Raw genomic sequence first — 27,628 nt, 5'->3', positions numbered from 1 at the left:
CACGAAAATATCAAATGAATACCGCCGTCCGTCATATTACAACAGTGATATAACCAGGGGAGGGGTATTATTTTCACACAAGAACTTTAAAACAAAGACTCAATATTTAGCTTTAAGTTATTTTATTTGTTTTTTTTATAATATGACATTCATTTTTTTTATTTCTTTTGATTTATAAGTTATAACGATTTATAAAGGAATGATTAATTTACTGTTAAGCATGATATATTTAGATACTTACAGTAAATGAAAAAGTTTCTTTTAGACCAAAAAATCAAACTAAACTGGAGGAATTTGATTTGATGGATTTTAATTTTTAAAACGATTGTGATTGATTAACAAGTTTACTAGGTTTGAACTGAGGTGATTTTTAATAACTTTATTATTTTAACTATTGTCATGACAAATAACATAAATAAAAATATTTTTTTCATCAATATCAAAGCTGAAAAATTAGATATTCAAAATTGATTTTATATTAACCTAGTAAACTTGTTAATCAATTAAAATCTGTTTTAAAAATTGAAATTTGTCAAAATAAATTCTTTCAGGTTTGCTTGGCCTTTTGATTTAACAGCCACTTTTTTAAATTGAATAAGTGTCTCATTTAATATCATTGTCAATGCCTAGGCGTAAGTTAAGTTAATTGACGGCGAATATAAATAACGACCGATATACTGGGCGGTATTTTGCGGGTCCACTGTTATAATTCAGGACATTTTTAAAGAATATTGACCAAAAATGATTACATATTAGACCCACACATTATACAATTATGCAAGTTTACTTTGCATCCACTTACAAGTAATTTTAATGTAGTCATGTTAAATTGTCTAGATTAATATTCTTAAAGTACGATCGATTGCAGTCCCGTTAACTAAGTACCTATCACCTATGTTAATAAAGTATAACATTATTAGCAATGTAAAAGAAAGATAAAATCAATATACATGCAGTGTACAGGGTACAGTGTACCTAGATATATTATTATATACTTATAAAATAATTAAATGTGTAGTATCTACTGTATATTATTATCTTACATAATGCGTTTACATAAATATTGTAACAAAGAGTAATCCTCACCAACAAAATTATGTTCTGATTACACCACTGTAGTACAATCTAAATTATTATTTTCCACCATACATTCGTGTGGAAAAAATAATGTGAATTAGTGCATTCTATGAAATAATAAATTGTTTATTGCAAAGGGCACCTCAAACAATATGCACAATGAAAAGTTGGACGAGCTGGTGACGTTTATTAATAAGAAAAAACATATACGACAGCGGGGGAGCAAGGAACGTGAGTAGTACCTAAAGTTCGATACTTTTATATTAAAAATCTGTTTGAAATCTGTGAAAAACATAATGACATTGGTATTTGTAGCAGATTTGTAAAATAAAATAATACTATTATGTTTGTGTCGAAGTATTTACATATAAATGAAGTTAGAATTAAATTAATATAGGCATATTTTTATATGTAATACATAATACTAGCACATAATATCATTATTATTTGTATTATATGTATTCTGTTTTGGTTAAAGCCTATAGGTCCATGATGAATAACATTATAAACATGTTTGTATGTTGTTTTTTTTACGTATTTCTATCATTTTAAAGTAATATTATTCAGTGTTAATAATTGTTTTTTTTCTGGAGGAAGTTTTAAACAAGCCCAAATTTTAACAGGATTTTGTACATGATATAGGAAAGCAATTTTCAAACAAAAATTACTTCTATTCCCCTATTGACCCTAGCTGAAAACTCGATTCCTAAAAAGTTTTCCTGAAATCGAAATAAACAAAATCCAATGATCAAAATTGTTTTAAAACAATACAACATTACAAATAAAAAGTATTTTTTCTAAGATTTTCAGATACAATAAAATAATATATTTGGTATTTATTTTATTGATCAAAGAATTTAATTTAAATTTATTTTTATATTGTACAATTTATTAAATTAATTAGTGACTTTTATTAATATGTCTAAGTTTGAAACGATCTTATAAACAGTTTAAACTTAGAAAACTATTGAGAATCGAATAGTATTTATTTTGTAAGTTTTCGAATACATTGTATCACTTTTAAAATTGCATTAGCTTTATCTGTAGATATGGAGCAATTTTCAATGCAACGGTAATATGTTTTTTGGGAAATTTAATGAGATTTTTAATGTGTTTACTATCTATTACTTGAAACAGTAATTTACTTATTAATTTGACCAATCCTACATTTTTTATCAAGCCTGAAAAAAAAATTCAAATTATCCTATGAACATTTCGTTGTATGGGAAATGCTAATTAAAGTAATAATGAAATGCATTTTTACCGGTTAATATTTTTTGAATTATAACAACAATTGTTAGAGGATAAATAATTATTATAAGTTTTAATTGTCTTTATTCATAGTCGCCAAAATTGTATCTTAATCTCATGATGTAACAAATAAAGAATAATATTTCCTTCCAGTAAAAATACTTTCGTTTTTCCATTCCAAAGTTGATGAATGACTTGAGAAAAATTTCATTATAAAACCAATACATTCATCGATGCGATGCATACAAAACTAGTGAATAATAAATAATATGTGATACATATAGTATTTTCAGGTTTTTTCAAAAAAAAAAAATATTTTTAAATTTTGATACAAACCCCGCAATATTTCCTCGGATTACAACATAATAATAATTATTCATTGCACGTATTCAACCCTAGACATGTTTCACAAAAATAAATGATGTGCTGTCTATAATATATATTTTTTTTTCTCCCAATTGAGACCTAAATTCTTCCTGAGTATTATTGTCGAATACGAAATTAAATTACTCGTGTTTTAGATTAATTATGTTGCTTGCATAGGAGCATAACCTTTTAATTTATTTTAACATTAATACAAATTACGAAAGTTAACACTGCTATGACAATAGTTTAACATAGATGAATTAATTAACTCAAATATAAATTGTACTTTTATAGGTATAGCCGTATATGTATGTATTATAGGTAACTAGCAAAGACCAGCTTAATATGACACACTTTTATTTGCATCGAAAATACAGCTATTGTCATTTGACGACCAAAGTTATTCGAATATATGAGTATATGGTTACATGCATTTTAAGCTCCTAGATATCATTACAAACATCAATAGTTTATATGTAACTTCTGAAGAAATAATAAATAAAAACAGAGTTTTTTTCATGTATATTTTTTTATCATGTTATTAAATTAATTTTATAAACTTAATCTTTTTATTTAACTTTTTTACGACCTTAAGTTGGTTAACAATATGTAAGCCATGATCTAACTCTACAATAAACTTGCCTGCTGGCTGCTGGAAGTAAACAAATGAAAAAATACTTGAATAAAACTTTTATAATATTGGACATAATGACACGGCAGTATTTAATATGGGAAAAACATTAATGAAAACTGTGTTTCTACTTATTAGTGATCTAAATTTGTTGTTAATATTGTGACAGATTTTTAATTTGTTTGACTAACAAAAAACAAATTAAATTAAATGGTAGTTAAAAAAATATAATTTATAAAAGCAGGTACTTACGTCATTTAACCCGACACGTAAAATAATATGGGTAGTCATTAAAAAAATTCTTTTTTACGAAAATATAATCGATTTCTTAACGATTTGTGTGTCTTAATTATTGTGTAGGATATTATATATAAGTAAGTTGCAGAAGATTCCGGTCTTAGTTTCTAATAATATTAGAGTAACTTCATCAAGTCCAGTTTAAAAATTAATACAAAATGGCAAGCCTGTCTCCCCTAAACGTTTACATGTTGTGTTTGTATTATCATTCACTACCTAATATAAAATATAATAATATAAATATATTAAATGTATGAATACTTAAACCGATATATGAAATGTGCTATTGACACAATTGTGTATTATTATCTTTTAATGTATTTTCTAAAATATATCAATAAAGTTTTGTACAATCTAAATAACTCTAATTACATTATTTGTAATTTAATTTTGAGTTTAAATATAGGGATTTTCATTTTACATAATAATTCAAATCTACCTTCTAAGTATTAGAAATAATTGCATATATGAATTATTGAATTAAGTATAATGAAATATAATGAATATTTACCTATATTTTAATGTAAAACAATTCCAATATCTTATAATATCTATGCTTAAAGCACTATAAGTATTCACGTAAAAAAAAAAAAACAAGCAATTTTTAATAAATACTAGTATCATACGTAAATTGTTACAATAATGCCATGGCATTCCGATAAAATTTAACTATTGAGTTTTTTTTATTTTTAACCAATGAACATGTAATGGTTTCCTTTTTTTTAGAGGTGTAAAAAGAGCTTTCTAAGAGTCAATTACCTTAGAAAGATTAAAAAATGGTTATGGGTCATAATTTAAAAATAATATAAAATATTGTAATATTCATTTTATTTCTGAATACTTACCATTAAATTGCACCAAACCTTACCAAAAGCCAATGATTCGTGGTAAGTTTCCTTATGGGATATAAACATGATCTTTATACTTAATTCTAATAAGAGTTCTATCCTGTTTAAATAATAAACAATTTATAATTCATTTAAACGAAATAATTTCCGTATTTTCTATGCTAATCGTTCATTATTAATTTAGCCAATATAATTATGGAAATAATATAAATTTAGAAAGTAAATGAACTATATAAAACATAATATTTTTAATACGATGTTTTCAGTTTTAATTTTTAAAAAAATGATTACTTTTTTTCGATGACCTTATTATAAATTATCATAATTTATTTTAGGACTGTTATAAGTCTTAACTTCGTTGAAACTTGAAATATTTTATTATTCTTCTTTTCTAAATACATTTTTTTTTTTTATCAATATTAAGTAGGTATATAATGTATTTTCATTATAAACAAAATATTAAGAAAATATTGATTCAACAATTTATTAATATTTTGTTTTCTAAAAAAAATTATCAGGTAATAAAAAGACAGTAAATATTTTATAGAATGTTATTATTCTTTGGCAATGAACTCAAATTATACTTAAGAGAGAACATTTTTCAAATATCTACTGTATTCTGGTTTTGATAAAAATCGCAATAAATCGTACAGATACGATAGCATGTTATATTAAAAAAAAATATGTTTTCCACACAATCTTTATCATTTTGCAGTTCATCGATTTTCAATTATAGACATTTTTAAAAATCATCAGTTCAACCAATCCATGTTATCCATCTTTTATTTTATTTTTAAAAATTTCGGTTTGAAGCCTTAATTGGTTCTGATCGTAAAAAAATTAATCATTTTGTACCTGAAAAAATTAACTTAGAACAATAGTGTCTTTCGTTGAGACAGAATTTTGATGCGGACCTTATCATTTTAAATATCGAATCTAATTAATCTTAATTCGATGTTTTAAACTTAAACTTTAAACGTTTGATTTAACAAATGCACCAAAAATTAACATATTTTATAGCCTATATTTTTTCAAATAATTATAGCTGTACAAATAAGCACCTGTACTTTAAAAATTGTTAGACCATGGAATTATTAATTTCAAAACCATCATAATATTACAAAAAATATGGAAATATCATTTTATTTTCATGTTGCTTAAATTTTTTTCTATAAAAAACGAGATAAAATTTTATGAAATGGTGCTCTTCAATTAAATGATCGCAGCAGTTTTTATGATTATTTTCGTGATCAAACAATTGTTTAATTTGAAGTACCTATCAATGGTTATTATTGTTAACTTATCGCATGGTATTTAACAATTATTACAACACAATACAACTATCAACAATTAAACTCTATAAGAATTGAATATGTATGTATACATGATGTTAATAATTAATAAAATGCTTTTTATAAGTTTTCTATTGTGCCTATACTGTTTAACCAGTTACCAGAACAGTATCTATCTGCTTGTTATTATTATTAATATTGTTATTTGTTGAGAACTTGACAAAATGTATTGTTCTTTCAGCTATTTTATTAATCTATATTCAGAAGTCAGTCATCTACGAATTATATTCATTTATTTTTATACTAATATCACGCTAATATTAAATTATGTACCGAATGGTTTAAATATAAAAAACTGATCAAGTTAACATTTCCAGCTTCCAATTGTGAGCCGATCCAGAGGTGTTTCCATTCAAATTATATAACATAATGTGTAACATGGCTACATATTTCCTATGTATATTGACTCATATAAGCGAGGGATAGTAATCATGATACTTGCTCTGTATTTACTACAAATATTTCATTGATTAAATATAAAATCGATTCATCGTTGCTGGTGAATACTATTTATAGACTAGACACTGGATGTAATTAAGTCGCTTGTCTATCAAAAAGAGTTGGTTTTAAGATTTAAGATGACGGGAGAAACGAATTGTTTTAACCGAGATTCGTTAATTCAAGGCCATGCAGAAGACTACTTTAGTTTTAATAATAATAAAACAAATTTAACTTTTTGGGATTTCTTTAATTTAGCTTGTGTTCTGGTTGCATTGTCTGTGTACCTTTTCTTGACAATACGACAAATCTGTGACTTATTTCATTGCAATTAGGTTATAAATCTAAAGCTATTTGGCTACTATCCAAACCATCCAAAGCTGTTCGTTCATTACAAGTGATAATCCATTATTTAAAAGCACAAGAGACATGATTGTTGGTGTCAGAGAAATGTAACAAATACCATGCTGTGAAAACCAAACTTTGCATTTAAGTTTCAAATTAAGGAATTCTCTGTACTAGCGATAAAAAAGATAATCAACCAGATGATAACAAATATTTCTCAATTCATTAAACTTGTACATAGGTACATATAATAAATGTTCGTTGTCAAAAAAAAAACCTTAATTATAAAGCTACTTCACTTTAAAAGAATCTAACAAAAATACATTAGGAATTTTACATCAAATTTAAAGAGACCAACAAAGAACTTAACTCCACTATGATTAGGTAAATCCACAGTAAACGCCTACAATACAAGACAACAGCAGGGAAACTATTCTAACTAATAACTATATAAATATGATAACAATTTAGTGAACTCATTTTTTTATTTCTGAGAACATATTGTATACGTGCCTCACATTTGTTCACCACCTATGCATACAGTAAATAAATGTTGTTTCTATGGAAGTATAGTAGGTATTAAACGAATAGGTAACTTGAAAGAGAAGATATATCAATACTTTTATTAATTAATAGTTTTAATTATTTGTACTATTTAAGAAAATCTTAAGTTATATTTTATTTGAAACGTTCTACAGAAATATCAGGAATAGTTTTGTGCGTACTAATAATTTTATAAGTTTTGACTTTTGAGTTTTAGATTGGAAACTTAAATAGTAAATTATTATTTTCAACAAATATGCCAAGTATTTCCATATTATAGACAAATACAACATTGTCAACATGAATACAATTTTAGGAATGTAATGTAAATGTATTGTACCTATTTTTAGGAAAACTTATTTTTATTTTTATAGATTGGTTATTATATAATTGTATTATTTACAAGAGTTTTCTAACTTTTTCTGGTTTAGCGCTTAAAATTGGCTTGTAGTAGATTACTTTATGTTAATAAGTACAGTTAATAATATATTTAGTGCGGGATAAAAATTCATTAAAAAAATTACTTATCTAGTATTCCTAACTCTTAAGGACTATCATCCCATATCGTTCTTATATGATAAACGGAATTCGTAAATTATTATAATATGTATGTATATAATTTTTTTCTTACGCTGAGGTTTATAGTATTGACAAACAAAAAAGAATTAAAAAGTATAACAGAAGCAACAATTAATAAGTCGCAAAACGTTTATATTCAAATTTTACATTTTTCTAATGAGTAGGTAGTTTTTAATGATTACAGAACATGTTATGTTGGCGGTTGGTTGGTAAAAATACGTTTAAGTTTAATTCAGTTTTAGTTTCTTTGCATGATTTTAATTTTTTTTTTTGTAGTGCATCATATACACATTTTTAGTTCATTAGTGAATGTATATTTCATAGCAAGTTGTCACTTTTTAAACTTTCTAAACTTTTACGTAATAATTAAATTCACAGAATTGATAATAAGTTAATGACGTTTTGCTGTATAGGACCGATTAAGTATGCCAGAGCTTTGGAAAAACTTCAGTAAATAATTGGTTCATACGTTATTACAAAAATGAAACTTTTAAATATGTTATAAGCTAGTAATACAACTGTACAAAGTTCCAATATAAAGGAAGCAGATGAGTAAAAAAAGCCCCGTAAAAAAAGTAAACACAAATTGCGTCCCAAAAAATCCAGGACGCATTCGTGTATTTTTATCAGAGGATCTTAAATAAATAGCAATTATAAATATAATCACAAGTCCATCAAAAATTTGTTTATCAAATGAAATTAAAAAGAAACTTTGAATCACTTATATCTGTTCAAAATCAATAATATGGTCCATAATATAATAAAATAAATAATAATATATTAATAATAATAATGATATCAATCGAAATGTCTGTTGAAAATTATATTTATACTTATAAAATAAGCTTTTTATAAAATCTAACCTAGTTATTTTATTTACATTTACAGATATAGTATAGGTGGACTAGAGGTCGAGTTTTTATTGTTCATGATGACGATAGACGAACTTAGGTTAGGTCTGGTTGTCTAGTATCAATAACTCACATTTAAAATACATAAAAAAAAAACAATACATTTTTGTCAACTTTTATCTCTTTTGTGTGATTCCGGTCATATAACAAAATATTGTGTGTTGGTCAGTAAAACAATAACGAGAAATTGATTGAATATTGATTACTACCATTATTACCAGAGTTATAATCAGGATATTAAGTGTTATACCAATGCAGTCTTTGTAGTCTGATAACGATTACCACAATAACGACATTTCGTTTGGTTCAATGTATTGTTCAATGTATCTTCTACGACAGTTACTTGTGAACCAAGAGCATTTAAGAATGATACATTATCATGATTCATATGGGAACTTAACATAACCATTACTAATACATCGGTGATCATTGGTATATCTGTTATGGACGTATATATACGGTTGAACGGTATTCAGTAAAACATAGGTATTACATACCTATATTAATATAATAATATTGCGTATATAATCTCGGATGGTTACACGAATGATTTCCTTGAATTTCGTGAATAACATTCACGATATCTCATTCAACCATATACGTTTAATAAACAGAGTTGTGACAGGGTTTACATATTTAATTGGAATTTAATTATGGGATAATATTGAGAACTGTCAATTAGTGTAATTATGGGTAGGTATTCTCGAATAGGTACTGTAAGCGAGGTCTCGAGCAATTCGTTGTTCGGGGTAACCACGCTTTAAGTGTATATTTTGTCTAAGATAAGTGGACTGTATTATGTGTATAATGAAATAATATGATGTATTGAAAAATTATAAGAAAGTCAATGTAACTTATAATACATCAAAGAATATAATTGTACGAAATTACAATACAATATTTGGATATTTTAACAAAACTATAGCAAATAATAATACAAAATTATAACAGACAATTGCTAAATTATTATTACAATAAAACAAATTCTTACCGCGTACTGCGCCACTGCAACAGCCGATAGTAAGCTTTACGCGGCAACCACCAACGTAAAATATATGTCACGATCACGAAATAATTACGCGGAAATTACCAACGCAATAAAAACCGTGACTAGCCACTAGACAGACGCGGTAGCCTGTATATATAGGGACCGTCGTGGATAGATCACCAGAGGGGAGGGGGGTGCCGCGTCTAGAATATTCGTGCGCTGTCGCGGTGACACAGGCGCAACTATAGAATGATCGAGAACAGTTTCGATCATTCCAGAGCTGTACCCAACATCCTCCCGCCTTTGAAAGGATACTTTCAAAATTTTATAGTTATACAAATAATGGGTAATGAATTGTACATCTTTTACTCTTTTACATAAAATAAATATAAAATACAACACTGGTTGATAGAAGAATCTTCCGATCAGGACACAGGCAACTTCACCACTTTTACTACCGGACGCTTCAAGGTTCCTTCAGCTGTCTTCAACGTCACAACGCGTACAACTTCATCTGCACCTTTATGCAGTTTACGATGCTAATATGACGAAACAACTTCAAATGCTCCAACGATGTAAGTTCTTCTATGAATACATTCCACTTGGAGGAGATCTCTTTGGAAATTGGAGTGTCCCAGTTCAGTCCTTGGCACCATAACTCTTGCATTAGGCACTTAGCCCAGAAAACCATTGGACCTAATGTCCCAATGGGATCATATAATCGAGCGAGGACTGATAGTACCGATCGTTTTGTGGGTTGCATCCCAGTAATATTTGACCTGTATCCGAATGTATCTCCAAACGGGTCCCAATAAAGACCCAATATTTTGACAGCCTGTCCAGAATGAGGTTCATAGTATGGGTTACTGGCACAGTGCTCTTTTGCAACGCCTTCCAAAACTGCGGGGCAAGTACTAGCCCATTTACTTAGCTCAAAACAGCCTTTCTGTAACAACCCAACGATTTGACATTGCACATTCACTATTTCTTCCCTTGTATTGGAACCTGCAATAATGTCGTCCACATAGGTGTATGACCGCAGAAATTGTCTTGCCAATGGAAAGTCTGGACCATTATCTTGTTCCAATTGAAGAAGACAACGAATGGCCAAGAACGGTGCTGAATTTTTACCATATGTAACAGTGCATAACTCATATTCTTTTACTTCCTCATGTGGTGAACGCCTCCACAGAATGTGTTGGTAAACACGGTCTTCTTCTCGAACGAATATTTGTCGATACATCTTAACTATGTCTGCTATGAACATGTACTTATAAAATCGACAACGCAATAAGATGTCCCCGATATCAGTTTGCAATTTAGAACCAGTTGCTAAGCAATCGTTCAAAGAACGTCCCGACGAAGATTGAGCGGAGGCATCGAAGACAACTCGAATTTTTATGTCATTCTCCTTCCGTTTTACAACCGCATGATGTGGTATGAAATATTTTCCAGCGCGTTCGGCCAACTGCATATGGCCTAGTGCAATATATTCATCCATAAAGTCACGATAGGCATTATATAGCTCTTCGTCTTTGCTTAAGCGACGTTCGAGATTATACAAACGATTCAAAGCTAGTGAGCGGGACGATCCTAATCCTAATGAATGATCATCGCGCTTTGTGATTTCCGTACCCATTGAACCCAGAATTATGGATTTGAAAGGCAATGCAACATGAAATCTTCCATTGCAGTCCCGTGATACTGTTTCTTGGAAATATTTTTCACATGCTTCATCTTCCGTGCTTGGTCCATGGCTTATATCAAGGTCTTCAACTTCCCAAAATCGCTGTAAGAGATCCCCTATATCTTGGCTATCTGATGCCGCATGAACTGCCAACGATGAAGCAGTAGAGTATTCCCTTGACCCTTCTATGGCTCCGACTATTACCCATCCAAACTGCGTGTTCAAGGCTGAAGGCAGACCGGGACTATGGACAATGTCCGATCGTGATTGTAAGATGAATGGATACAAATCCCCTCCAATCAACATATCCACTGAACCTGGCACATCAAAGTTAGGGTCAGCAAGTGGGAGATGCCCGTATCGCTCACGAATTGAAACGGGTAATTTTTGATTCGGCATAAACGCGGTGATTTTTGGTAATATTACGATATTGGTGGCCGATATTTGCGGAGCATCATACAGCAATGGAACAAAACTACAATTGGTTGAACCCTTTACAGTTCGTACAGGCTGCTGTGCCAGACCACTAACCTCTATTCGTCCCTTGTGACGTGGCAAACCAAGTTGGATAGCACATTGATTGGTAATGGCCGAAATTTGTGATCCAGTATCTAATAAAGCTCGAACTGGCACCAACGCACCAGAGTGGTCTCGTATCCTCACTATCGCCGTAGCCAGTACAACACTCACATCCGATTTCACAGCACCTGAGAAGTTAGTAGATGTAAAGTTCTGATCCACGGGGCTTTCAATCGGTTTTTGAATTGTCGCTGCGTTTAGTGTTGACGACTTTCCTATACCCTTATTTTTTGAATCTAAGTGGAGCAGTACGCTGTGTCGTCCTTCACAAGTTTTGCATACGTACGCCGACTTACACGAGTTTGCTTCATGATCCGGACGTAGACAAACAAAACATAGCTTCTTCTTAAGAACAAACTCCCGCCGTTCGGTGACAGATTTTCTCTTGAACACTAAACATCGAAATAACGGGTGATCACGATCGCAGAACGCACAACTGTTCTTGGCAGTAGCAGTAGTCGATAATGAAGTCTTCACGGACGTCTGGCTGCCCTTGCCCTTTCTAGAACTACTGTTGCCCACTGACAGCGTATCCGCGTTAGCGCCGACATTTTCCAATATCTTACACCGATTCGCGGCGAAATCCAATAGTTCATCCAGCTTTGGTAAGCTTTCTTGAGGTATACTTGCTTCAAATAATCGACGAGTATCGGGGTCAATGACACGGGCACCGATGTAGAATAGCAAGAATCCAGACAAATCAACAACACCAAGTGCCTTTAACGCGGAAACATTCTCGCGAAAAGTATTAACAAATGATAATAACGAGGATACCGATTCCCGCTGTAAACGTTCAAACGAAAATAGTTTATCACAATGTGCTGTAGCGAGAAGTCGCTTGTTGTCATAACGATCCCGAAGCGCACACCAGGCGATTGCATAATTATCCGAAGTTAGCGGAACTGATTTTACAATGTTTAAGGCCGAACCTGATAAGCAAGACACCAAATAATGAAAGCGCTCTATATCCGTTATTGACCGATTTTCATGCACTAGTGACGTAAACATATCGCGAAACGCGCACCAATTGATAAGGCTACCGTCGAATTTTGGAAGCTCAATCTTCGGCAATGACAGCGACGCACGAGAATTATGCGTATTTTCGGGTTCTTCGATTGCACTTTGTTGTGTATTCGAAGGATATCCACGTATTTTCGAAAACACTACCTGAATCTCTCCACACATTTCTTCCATATTCTCGGTAATTTCCAAGTCTAAGCTTGTAAATTCTTCAGACCTGTTTAACTCAACCAGTGACGAAAGAACATTTCCTTGCTCCGCTTCAAACGACTTTACCACACGTTCTAATGTCCCGTGACGTGCGATAAATATCGGTCGTTTGTGCTCGTCCATGTTCGCTTCCAATGCCAATGCATGTATTTTCCGTATTGAATTTAACGCCGCGTCCCTTGCGACGCGAGCTCGCGTTAATTCTTGTTTCGACAATTTTGATGGGGCCATATTGATAACAAAAGATCCGGCTCGAAGGTCCAAACAATCCGCATACTGCGCCACTGCAACATCCGATAGTAAGCTTTACGCGGCAACCACCAACGTAAAATATATGTCACGATCACGAAATAATTACGCGGAAATTACCAACGCAATAAAAACCGTGACTAGCCCCTAGACAGACGCGGTAGCCTGTATATATAGGGACCGTCGTGGATAGATCACCAGAGGGGAGGGGGGTGCCGCGTCTAGAATATTCGTGCGCTGTCGCGGTGACACAGGCGCAACTATAGAATGATCGAGAACAGTTTCGATCATTCCAGAGCTGTACCCAACAGGTACGCAACGTATAAAAAATGTCGGTCATGATGACATTTGAATTTTATGTAAGTATATCCGAATATTGCAGTCGTGGGTTTATTAGAGCTGAGTTTTTGAAATTTAAAATGTATGTCTTACAAAGGCATAGAAGAATTTGAGTGAAATTTCCGATAACTTAAAACAATTGAGGATTATGTAATTTTCACCAGAATATAGAGATAATATGTAAAATATATTTGTTTTTTTTTGTTTATTGGATAAGCATCAACTATACACACGGCAAATTAGCTTTACAAGTATGTATAATATTACCACCACTACAGATAGCCGAAAATAATGTCTTTAATTTTCACCAAAGTCAGTATTTGTGCATTCGATTATTTCTCGTTGACGTTGAGACTCGATGGACTAAAAATTACAATAATAATTTTTATAGATTTCTAACTACCAGCCCTGTGACCTAATTATTATAAAGTTTGACGTCCGATCCGTCGTAATGGAGTTATCACACAGTGCCTTATTATATATATTAGTTTATGACTTATTAAGTCATATATACATTTTTGCTAAAGTATATTATTAAAGTTATTCGGTAGCTTTAAAGTCAATACTGATGTTCCATAGAACGGTGGCAGTGTGAATAATTAAGTGCAATAAGAAATTTAATTTGAGTATTCTATGTTAATAGTTATTACGTATTACTATTAGGTTTTTATCTTATATTCTTCTATCGAAATGTGTATAACTGTACATACTAGGTATTGAAAGAATAATTGATTTGCGTTTTGGTGCAAATTATGACTCATATTTTTACCACCTATGCTAATGCAAATTACAGAAATATCTTCATTTTGATACAAATTACGCGTCATGTTGTACATATTTTGGGTCAATTTTGGTGCATATTAACTACAGTAAAAAAATGTTGCAACGTTTCTGAAAATTGACGAAGTAGATGTTTTGTTTATGACATCGTGGTCATTCTTGCACCCAGTAATGTAAAATTTAAAATGTTTACTTCATAAAAATATGTGGAACTGTATGTAGAGGAAAATTATATTTGTATACCCACCTAAATCCGTATTTAAACTTGAACGATCTTTTTTTTCGGCTTAATGTCCCATTACAAAAATGACCAATAGCTGCGAAGTTGTTACTTTAAACTCAACAGCATGTTATATCACTTTCGCCCAATATCTGTTTATTTATTCAAACCATAAATTAAATTAAATGTTTACCCACAACATTTAAAACTAAATTTGTTTTTAAATTAAAGTTTCTTACATACATTTTATATCACATTATAATATTACAAAAACAATATTTTTAACTTCAGTTTCTGACATTGTTTACAACCAGTACTAAGTCAAATTTTGTTTATCTCTTAAAAAAAACAATTCATTCACATACCTATCCCCAAAAAATTAACCTAAAAATCGACCATAATTTGTAGTTCATATTTTATGATATTGACTAACACTCGGAAATAGAGGAACAATAATGTTCTATGCCAATGGAAAGATTAATATAATATTATAATTTATAATGTATAAGTAATAAGTGCACGCATGCAAATTTAGAACATATGGAACATACTTTAATAAGTTACAACAGACATTGTATTAACAAAATAATTGTCCTTAATCCAACTTATGAGTTATTAGTTATTAACAGGATCACTAATAATATTAATTTTATGTAGTAATGCAGATTAAAGCGTACATAATATTATAATAAATGTAATGTACCTCTGGTATTATAAGATAAAAGGATTTACAGAAATATTGATTACAATTAAAATATCGTTTTATTCAACTACAGTGGTTGTATACGACTTAAAATCTAACCATTCTCTAATATTTAACTAGAAGAACTATTTTTTAACCCGAGATAAGTACACGCAGTCATATTGTAGGAATTTGTTTGTAATGTGTGTCCATAATGATGTCTCTGGTGTTATTAATATGAACCCATTTGACCACGATTATCCCCAAAGAACACAAACTATTTTAAATTTAATTTGTAGCCTCTATCACTAACTTCAACACCCTTCTCGAAAATATGAAATATCTTGGTTACATTTCCGTTATACGGTTTAGAGGGTCTAAGAATTATTATTTCACCATGGTATTAACATCTAGGTAATGCATTATATACAGTCACACGGACAATGAAAACTGCTATAATATTCATTTTTAGAAGTAACACAATGGTACTAATTTAAATTATGTTTTTTTTTTTATAAATAGCATTATTAATATTATATAAAAATTTATCTAAATATTGAAATTAAATCATTTTCACATATATCTGATAAATTAATTTTTTGATTAATATTATAAATATGTATATCCTACAAAATATTAATGTAATTGTTCTACATGTTTCGTTGTTGCCAAAACATTACATTTTTTAATGATGAAATAGCTATGCAATGCTTTAGTTACCTACTTATAATAATACAATAACAACAGCCAATTATATTTCATAGTTTTGATAAATTTAGGACAGAAATAATCTAACTATATTTTTAGAATATAGATAACTAACCTTAGATTAGTTTTTATGCTTCGTAGCACTTTATAATAGAAAAGTTCACTTTATTGGAAATAATAAATTTCACTTGTGTTTTTGATGTGATATTGGAATTTTTAATATAAATGAAAATAATAAAGCAATTTTCAATACTGCATATCCGCAACGAATATTTACTTATTAACAATGAATCTAGGTATAGAGCTTACATTCAATATGTCTCTATTATAACTAAAATTGCTTACCTATAAAAACTATAATATTCTATAGTATTATGTTTTATATAGAACCATAATATAAAATTATATAGCATGAAAGTATGTTTAAAAACAAAAAGTTTTTATCAAACAAAAATTCAAAATAAATAATATGCTATAATCATTTCTAACTAAGTACACAGTCAATATCCAACAATGGTAATACATGGTAAATTTTTTTTTTCAGATCAAAAAAGAATAAACAGAAAAACGGAAAAAATGTAAACAGAAAATTAAATACTTAACACATTTCTCATTTCGCTATAAATTCAATATATATAATATACATTTCAATTACATTACGTTGCTTAATATACTTACTCGTAAAAAATAATTTTAATTTTTACTAAAATAAATGAGAATTTTAAACATATTCATATGTGAACGATATTTGTCTAAAATGCATATTATTATTTATACCTATTTTGATTAATGTATAAACTATCATTAACGTAGTGATATTAATATATTTTTGTAGTTATAGTATTAAACTCGTATGTTCAAACACATTATTTGAATCAACTGAAAGTAATTTGAACATTTATTTAGAGTAAAGAAACCGTAAAATAAAATGCAATGGAAAGTTATTCAAAGGAACTAAAGCATCGATAGCAATAATTTGGGGATGATGGTAAAATAAGAATATAATACGTGTACCCATGTGGAAGACAAGAGGGAAGTTTACGGTATAAGCACAGGATAACCATCTTAAAATTCTACCTTGAAAATCCAATACGGTTAAGAAAAAACCTACCAAACGAAATAGACGATTTTAATGATTCCATTGGTGGTAACCGAGTATTGGAGTACCGCAGATATAATATGATCAAACGAACAGAAATCCTTCTGGTATCCTAGAAAACATATATTACTGTAGGGTCCAAGTTTAAAAAAAATACATGATATATATTATATACACATTGGGACGTATCGCTATTATTTACCATGTAGAATACTTTAAGTTCTTGGGTATGAGGTATTTCTTAAATGTTTTATTTAATTAGACTTTAAATTTTAAACCAATTAGTTTAGTATAGTATTCAAAATAATTTTACATCATCGGAAATTAAAATTATTCAAGATATCAATTAAAGATTACACTATTCAATGATGTGAATTTTTTAGCTCCCGTGCAGGTAATCGATGAGATTAAACAAAATACATCTGATCAGTAATGCTTGAATAGTTAAATATATCGATATTGATTGGTTGATCAAATACAATATAATATGAGATAAGCAATGGTGATGTTGTGAAAAGATCTAAATAACGTCAAAAGACTAAAACAATAATGGAGTATGTAACGTTAAATAAGGTACCCTTAGAAATATAATTGGTAGATCTTATAATATCCATGTGTATATCCAAATACACAATGTATACAATAAAAGGTCCTACCAGACTACCAGATGAATTCTACACCGTTGAAACACTACACATTTATGAAAAGCTGCCAACACTGTGCCGATGTAACAACTAAGACATAATAAATTGTATTCAAATAAGACCTAAATGAAAGGATGTAGGAAGGTTCCAACCCAACGTACTGTCTATGATGTCAAAGACCGCTGAATTCTGGTTGGTATATTTTTTGTAGACGTATGTGGTCCAATGGACCTTTTGGAAATTATTAAGGAAATCGAAAAATATATGCTCAAAGACCCATTTGTTTGAACATTTTCTGAAGCTTTGGTGAAAAATAATAAAGCACTCTGATTATGTTAAACCATTACGATTTTACCAAACCAATAATGTAAACACTATCACGAAAAACTATTAAGTAGTAAAATCAAAATTTAATAAATGTTGACAAGAATATATATTTTTTATATGTTACTCAAACATCATCCAATTTTTTTCCTTCACTGTCTTTTAATTGAATGCAGATTTATAATAGCATATGTTCATCTTACTTTGACGTTCTTCTTCAGCATTGGTTAACTTAAAATCATTAAATTCCGCCTCAGGAAACTTTAAAATCAAAAAACGTCACCTACATTATTTTAAAAATTAGATTGTACACGAAAAGTTAAATGAAAGAAAAAAGTTAAATCATGTTGTGACATTGATTGTAAAGATGATAATATAATTCTATGATAGGTATCTAAGCTTGAAGACTAAAAATAAATATGCCTAGTGTATATGAATAAATATCTTGGAAAAAACTTTGGAAACACGCTGTAAATAATTTAACTGTTAAATCATAAGCAAGTTTACGATATAATCTTTATTTCAAGTTTAATATGCACTGGACCATGAACAGTTCTAGAAAGAAAACATGTAAAAGACAACGTTTAATTAATATTACAAAAATGTAGAAAAGAAAATTTATTTTTTATTTTCAGTTAACTCAATAACCTTACTAATAACTTATGTTTGAATCATTAAAGATTTATAATTGTCTTTAACAAGTAGGTACATTTTATATTTTTTCCTAGACTGAAAACCAATTATTTGTCGGATGCCAAACAATAAATAAACAACAACGACATATTATTATGTATATATTTTTTGGTTTGATTATTACTAGTCAATATGGACTATTCGGTAAATATTAGCTTATCACCCTCCATACTATGCACTCGCATTGAAAAATTCTGGGAACGACACTGCAACAAAAATACATATTTGTAATTTTAACTTTCGTTTATGTGTGTACATAGTACATTGTACGGCGAAAACATATTTTAATTTTGCAGGTCACGACGAAATACTCACAATTTTATTTTATCTTTTAAATGTAAGTGAATATTTTATTTTAAGCTATTGTATTTTTTTTTTAGTACGATCGCATGATTTTGTTTTTATAGAATCATCGGAATTTTTTAACTACTCTTGTAGAGAAACTCGAGAAGTGAAAAACTATACAATTTAAATAAACTTTATCAGACTGCCATAAAAATGTCATCAAATGGTAAATGTTAAAAAATGTGGTGACAACACCAAACGATTGCTATACGTACCGTCATGCAATTTTGGAATTATTGAACTTCGTGGAGACATAATTATGTATTGAAAGCCATTGTGACATAATACATTGGGTTTCATTTATAGAAAAACGAAAATGACACATCAAACGATGTTGGATTTACTTATAAAGAGAAAAAAACAATTCTAACAAAGGTAGGATATAGTGTACACTAAACAGAATACACACATTGATCAATTAAAATGTATAACTAATTCACGCAAATATAGACTAACTCGATTTTATTTGACATTAATTTAATCATTTGTGCTCACAGTGTAAATGAAAAATATTAAATATTCTAACCGAATTATTATTATTAACCAAGTGGGAAGTTGTAGAATAAATGTACCATCCTAATCCTCTCGTCCACTCATTCTTTTTGAATAATCAATTTTTTTTTTACATTTAAAGTGCATTTTTTTCCACTATCCTTTTTCATAATTAACACTAGATTCCTACACAGGATAGTTTAATTTTTCGAATAGTGTTGTTTTTAGTTTCCATTTTTTTATTAGACATAATTGTATTATCATTATTACTTGATTTATAGTTAGGAAGGTATTTTAAATTTTTATTACTTATAGGTAAGATCTACTTTATTACTAGTGACATTACTTTTGAGGTGTAACTATGTGCCTACCTATCTATTTAAACATAAGTAATGCATATTATTGAACAATTTACTTTAAGCATTTTAACATAATAATTATTATTAATAACTATGTAGTCAAATAAGGTTTCAAGAAAGTTTCCATGATTTTTTTAAAGTAACACGCTATAAAAACAACACATGTTTTTTTGTATGAATTACAATATAGATAAAATCACTAGCTTTCTTGGACAGTTAGATGTGTGTATAAAATAATACATAATATGTATAGGAAGACATTATTTACTTGCTTAGATTATACAACTACTCTATTGGGAATGCTTTGTTTTATTTCATGGCCTTTTTTCCCATAGTGGAAAAGAAAGAGAACTAAAAATACGTTTTGACAACATAGGTACGTTAATATATTATGTAATAAACATCACAAGAAACCTATTTCTCCGAGAGTTCTTCTATTAACCGTATATGGACTATCTGGCAGTGTGAAAAGTCGAAAAATCAAACAGTAGACACAAAGAATGATATTTTTTTTCATTTTTTAAATATAAAAAGAAGAATTTTGCCTCATCGTTATTGTGGTTTCAAAAATCGTATTGGATACCGAAAAGCAACCGCTGGCTACATTTCTGTTTTATTGAAATGCTTTGCTTTTAAATGTAAATAGAACTTATACTTTTAATCCTGTCATAGTCTTTTGACATCAGATAGTGGCCAAAATATTGTTCTCGAAATTCATAAGTTGAAACAATGAAACATTACGGAACAGTTGTTGCTTTTCCGCGGCTCGCGGTCTGTTCCGCTTTACTGAATTAATGTGACGGAAAGTGATTAATTTTTTTTATCTCCAAACAATACACGACACAGGCGTGATTTCGAGTTATGACTGATGACTGTTATCACTGATCTCGGACAGTACTTCTTTTTATAGATTATGATGACGCTTTTATTCATTAAGATGTTATAAATGTAAAACAGTACAACGGTTTTTACTTAATGCACTCGCTAGAAGTTTATTCATAATACAATCAAGAAATCAAGAAATTTACTTTATGACATATCATTTATACAAACATTTTAAATACTCACGAAACAATCTACTGAACAAATGGATTTGCGACGAATCGTATACTTTCCTTTTTTCTTGCAATTATAAATGGACATTTATATGCAAAGTATATTATACTCTTAAAAAGTAGAACATCGACTTTTTCAATATTATTCAAAAAGTTTTGTATAATTTCTTAATAATTCTATAATTTTGTTGTGTTTTTGTAGAATTAATGAACGTAAAACGGAAAGCTATGATACGAATTTGGGTGTGAGACTGTCGGGATATTAGATTTGCAATATGCATTTTAAAATAAAATAAATTTAAAATTTAAAAAAACATATTACTTTATGTGTTGTACGTTGGACTATTTTGTTATAACTCTAATTCAATGCCTATAAACATATTATTTAAGCATGGTTGGTAACTTTCTTACTCCAAACTATGTAAAAATGAATTAAAAACTGAAATTTAAATGTGGTTTAACATGATTATTAAGATGACCTTATATTTATTATAACCATGTTCATAAAAATTCAAAATTCTGTATTCATTTTATTTTAAAGAAATTTTAATAATAATGTAATAAAAGTAATATCATAAAAAAAAAATACTACAGAAATGAAATAAAGCTAAATATTAAACTCAACTCAACTATACTTAATTTAAGTATTTAATTATTTATATATTTACTATTTACAAACTTTTCTATACTTTATAAGTTTAAGCTTTATTCCTAAACAAGATTTAAAAATGTATTCCTGTATACCAAAACTGTTGGATAATTCATTAAATATGATGAATTAATTTTAATTTGAAAATATGATTCTAATGAATTTTATTTTAATACCAAATTTAAAAAAATAATAAACGATTAATATCAAAAAACAAATTTACCGAATTATTCTTTCAAATATTTTTTATTATTTTGCATTTTTGCATTTTATCTTTTGAAATAGATGAATACATTGTTTAATAATGTACAGTTGGAAATTTAGTATTACAGATTTCTGGTTAAATAAGATTATATCGATGTACCTTTTTTTATAAAATGTAACAAATGTTTCAAAGAAATTATTTTATTTTGTTTAAATTTTTTATGAATACTTGTATAGCATTTACCACAGTTGTGATTGTTCGTATAAATCCTTTTAGTGGGTGTTGCGTTGTATCCGACCAAAAGCAGTAGAGGTTTTTATTTACAATAATATGTCAAATCAATCACGTTTTGTGTAAAAAAGAATATTTGTCTTTTTTTTTTTTAATTGATGGTTTTTATTAATTGTTAAATTATTTTTCTACAGCATAAACATAAAACATAAACACAAAAACACAAGATAACAATCGCCATCATATATTATAGACGGTATAAAAGTTAATTCGTTCTTCGTGGTATGGTGATAAACTATACTGTCGTTGACAACAAGCCCTACGGTTAAGTTTAGTGTCAAATATTATGTTTTATTGCACCATAATCTATTTTGTCATATTGTCACGTGGGGGTTGACCCAAAGTTCTCGCAAGTTATTATTTTTACCCCGATCATACACATTACACGTAATGTATTTGATAACTAATTTCGACAAAATCCCAAACAGTGGATGGTTACATTATTGTCCAGATAAATAAATCATGTTAATAGAACTAACTTTTCTTATTTAACTTTGATGTAATATTGTGCTACGTTGAGTAATATATTATATAAATTAGCGTCAACGTCGATGGGTATTAAAAATAATTTACTGTAACCTAGGATGACCATATTAAGAAAATAAAAAAACAGGACAGTTGTTACCCCCCCCCCCCCATAAGAAAAACCCTTCCATATACATTCACACATATGCACACAACCGTTAATGTAGAGTAATAACGAACAGAATAGAATAATAAGAATAATTAATATTAATATAATAATCGAATATATATAATTATAATATCTAATATTACTGACTACAAAATAATAAATTATATTATATTATTACATAGAACGTTGAACGACATATGATTATGCCATACAACATGTCTCATGCTTATCATTAATTTCACTGTTCGTCGGCATTGATACTCGACGTTCGTTTCACGAAGTGTTATCTGTTATTTATAAATTTGGTTTTTAATTTTAAATATGTATAGGAGTAAAACTGTTTTATATTTGTTTCATGCATTGATATTTGTTCACAAACATAATATGGAAATGAAGGGATATAAATGGGGCATCTTCTAAAAACGAGATAAAAAGCGTCCCGTTCGAAATTTGTAGGAACAACGGGACATGATGACCGAAAAAGGGACCATCCCGTTTGAAAGAGGACATCTGGTCACCCTGCTGTAACCCATAACGAATCGATACATAATAGTCACTTATTGAATATTTACATTTATACTATAATATTTGAAACTTTTGAAGTCGAATGTAGTAGGTATTCAAATGGTACATTAAGAAAATATTTAAAAAAACTGAATTGTGTTATATCAAAATATTCAAAAATCACAATGTACCTGTGTAATAATATGTTCTATGTGCAGGGTGATCCACAATTTAACTTTTTATAATTTTTATAAATTAGGGTTCTAAATTCGAAATTATTAAAAATACCCTGATACATCAACTGATTATTTATCAATGTTGATAACCATTTATGCTTGCTGGACCTAAATTATTGTGTTATTGTTTGTAAGTTTTATAAATACATTGCAATATTGATTATTTGCTAATTTTAACTTTGTTAGTAAATATTCATATAAATAATAACAAACAATAACTTATAGGTAAAGACAATATACTTACTGGCTACTAAAATTCTATATTGAAAAAATTATAAATATATAAATATTAAGTAAAAGATACCAATTAATGAATATAAATTATTATTAGGTACTCATTCCCTGCTCGTACAATACCTATTAGTTCTTACTATCAGTCTTACACAGTAGTGCCAAACTCATGTAACAGATCTCATGTGACGCGATCACTTCACTTCTGAAATTTAGATGACTGGGAAGTTGCTAGGGAGGAAGGTGGTGGAATTACAGTTTTGGTAGGTTAGGTTATAAGTTTTTTTAGAAACTTATGTTCTACATATTATATGGCGCATTACGTTAAAATGAAATATCATGAATGTACAATAAAAAACAATGGAAAAACAACAAGATAAAGGAAACTATCCAAAAAAGGATGTTTCTCATTTGAAAAAAAAGTTTGCCAGTACGTATAAACACCTTAACTTAAAAATAAAAAATTAAGTATGAATATTATTTTAAGTTAAGGTACCTACAATATTACAAAAAATAGAATTGTTATAATTAGATAGTTAAAAAAACATAAGAACGAGCTTCCTTGGTGAATCACTCTGTATTTATGTACATTATTATGTTGTTCTCCTGAAATCCCCTATTAGTCAAACCACATTATCAGAATTTCACAGGTTCGATATTTCTGTTTAGTATTGATCACCTCTTGTATAACAAATGTGTATGTACCAGAAAATACTACATATAGATACATATATAGAGTAAACTCTGAACAGCCATATTACCAAATATTATTATAAGTGCAAGTTTTATTAACTGTGAACAATATTTACATTAATATACATATTGACTACACAAATTTAAATAGCACTTTTAACATTCAAAATAAAAATGAATTATGGACATCCTATGCTATAATATTACCATAACCAAATAATATTTGTATACAATATTATAATAATTCATAACCAGCATAATACTTATTCTTCAATAATACTTTAACTAAATACAATATTATACTGTTCATGAAATAATATTATAAAAGTTTATTTCGTAATTGATATAGCGTACATTGTTTATTTTAATTTTAAATTGCAATGTTAATTTTGTATGTGTGCAATGTGCAGCGTATAAATTATGAACAATAGTTTAGTTATTATATTCGATGTTCATAATTTTTTAAGCGGTATTTGCTAGTAACCCACTTATGTCAGATGCATAATTTATTTTTAATTTGTACATGTACACCTAATACATATATATATATATTTTTTTTTTAGATCTACCTACATATTACATGTAATTGTATTTTATATTTATTTATTTTTTATTAATGATAAAGTTACGAATTTGTATGATTCCTTTAATTTGAAATTGTTTATTTGGAATGTATATAATATTATAATAGGTACCTGGTACCTAGTTTAAGTTTGAATGTTGAATATTTTTTTTGAATGCTTCAGTATACATTTCTTACTTAGAATATCTATAGAATTCGACTTATAATTTAAATACCATAAAATAGTCAGGATAGATTCGTGCTGTAAGAAGATAAAAAATATAAGTTTGAATGTTTAGAAAATTACATTGTGTATATTATATTGATGTATGCATGAATAATGGTATATTATTCAATATATTAAGTGATAGCTGATAGGTATGTTAAAATAAAATTTGCAAGTATCTACAGCTAATATTTTTTTTTTAATTTCAACAAAATACTTAACTCAAATTATTAAAGGAAAAAACAGTATCTTTCATTTAAATATCCAGTTTTATCTAAATGTAAACTTCAAATTTCTACAACTTAACTGATGACTAGATCTATATTTTCATATTTGTTGTAATAGACAATCTTATGACGAACCTTTTAATAAACTGTCAATCTTTATAGGTGTTAAATTTTAAACTTTATACATTTTTTTCTACAAAATAATTTTCAAATTTTCATGATTTTGATGAAATTGTGCCTATAATCAATCACATCAAATTTTCCAACTCTGTACTAGAAACCTCATCCATCAAAAATCACCTTCAATGTTGAAAATTGTAGAATTTTTTCTCATCAATTCATAATAATAGAAAAAATGTTTTAAAAAAACAAATATAATATACATATATGGATCATTGTAAACACATTATTATTATATTCTCTACTCCATACAGAATCTACAATTCAATACTTCAATTAAAATTTGAAAAAACGTAAAAGAACAAATCACGTTATATTATTTAATATTGTGTTAAATTAAAATTATTTTTTTCTAATTATTTTCATATAATATGCATAATTCATATATTATATTTTATATTTTTTTTTAAACATCAGGTGTCAGCAAAGTTGAATTATCTAATTGGGACCTTTGTATTTGTAGAAGGAAATTGGTTTTTTATTGTATTCTGCTTAAGGAAACTGCAGGTTACGAATCACAGGTGACAGTGCTTTATTACATAGCGTCACTTCCGTCTTTTATCACTCGACTTCACACCGTCCTTAAATCGTCTATAATATAATTAATAAAATCCAATGGACAACTGTTAATGTTTAAATCGATGGAATTCACTTTTATGTAATATTTTAAAATTATAATTACACATAATAATATAGCATGCATCGAATTGTTTATTTGAATATATGTTACAAATATGCAAGGTCATGTAAAAAATATAAATTAAATAAAATCTGATTTAGTTTCAAAAAACAATATATCAGTAATAATATTTTAAGTTTAATTTTAAAGTAAATTTAGTGTTTTACTATTATGCTATAGCAATTATAGTTTATATTTCTACTACCTATTACATTTTCAAAAATCTTGTCAAAAATAAATTAATAAGAATCCATACATTTATAGTCAGGTTTGACCTACAAAACATATTCATAAATCACGTTTATGTATTTGATATATTTTACCCTGTGTGGCGTGTTTCATACTAATATATTTTTATGTATGTGTTAAATAATATAACAATATAGTATTGATTTGCTATTTCACAGACCAAATGTTGATATATATTAAATCATAACTTTGAAAGCCGACGCGATAGACGGCATAGTTTTCCACGGCGTAACAGGTGATATTATAGAAAAATTTAAAAAGTCAATAATATCTTTTTACTTCCATAGTAGACAAGTAGTGTGCCTACAGCATCGAATTTATTTTTTATCCCTCAATTTCTCTTATACAATTAGGTATACATATTTTATATGAAAAGCATAATATTCAAATAGTGTCAAGCAGCAATTCACGTCATGGTTGTTGCGTCGTGTATTATAATAATTTACCTAGAGATATAGGGTATTAATACTAATAAATAAAAAACATTTTGACGAGTTTTTGTGTGTAATTTAAAGTGGACTGTATTCAAATGTAAAACACCACACAACATGGAAAGATAATAGATAATATTAATAAATCATATTTATACAAAATTTTAGGGATGTAGGCGCCCACCTACTATATAATATAATAACGGATTATCTACTCGTTATTCGAGAAAAAAATACATATAATAATACACAAGCCGCGAAGGCAATAATAAAATAAACCAAAATACAAAACAATGATATAGTATCATAGACAATGGTTTGTTTACATACAATAAATAATAAAACCGCGTATCAATTTGTGATAACACGTTACCGGTTACCGCCGACCGCTCGACTGTCCATACGAGATACGACCATAACTGTTACAACACCTGCTTGCCCGTTCTGATCCCGCGATCCATGATACTGGCTGAATATGGCGCCGAACGCTCGACGTATTCTCGATGTCCGATAGATTCGC

At 28.5% G+C, this 27,628-nt stretch overlaps 1 protein-coding gene across 1 annotated transcript; it reads right to left on the bottom strand.

Annotated features, from left to right (window-relative positions):
• Window positions 1-10,119: 10,119 nt before the first annotated feature.
• Window positions 10,120-13,353, bottom strand: LOC111032939. The gene has a single exon (XM_022313431.1). The coding sequence runs from the start codon at window positions 13,351-13,353 to the stop codon at window positions 10,120-10,122; it is 3,234 nt and encodes a 1,077-aa protein (XP_022169123.1).
• Between the last annotated feature and the right edge of the window lie 14,275 nt (window positions 13,354-27,628).

This window comes from Myzus persicae, unplaced genomic scaffold, assembly GCF_001856785.1.
Source record: "Myzus persicae strain clone G006 unplaced genomic scaffold, MPER_G0061.0, whole genome shotgun sequence".
In the NCBI taxonomy this organism is placed as follows: domain Eukaryota; kingdom Metazoa; phylum Arthropoda; class Insecta; order Hemiptera; family Aphididae; genus Myzus; species Myzus persicae.
Note: the sequence above shows the minus strand (reverse complement) of the source record. Positions and strands in the feature narration are given on the sequence as shown.

Coding starts and splice junctions, on each gene's coding strand:
- LOC111032939 (XM_022313431.1), bottom strand. CDS start 13,353: ATGGCCCCATCAAAATTGTCGAAACAAGAATTAACGCGAGCTCGCGTC.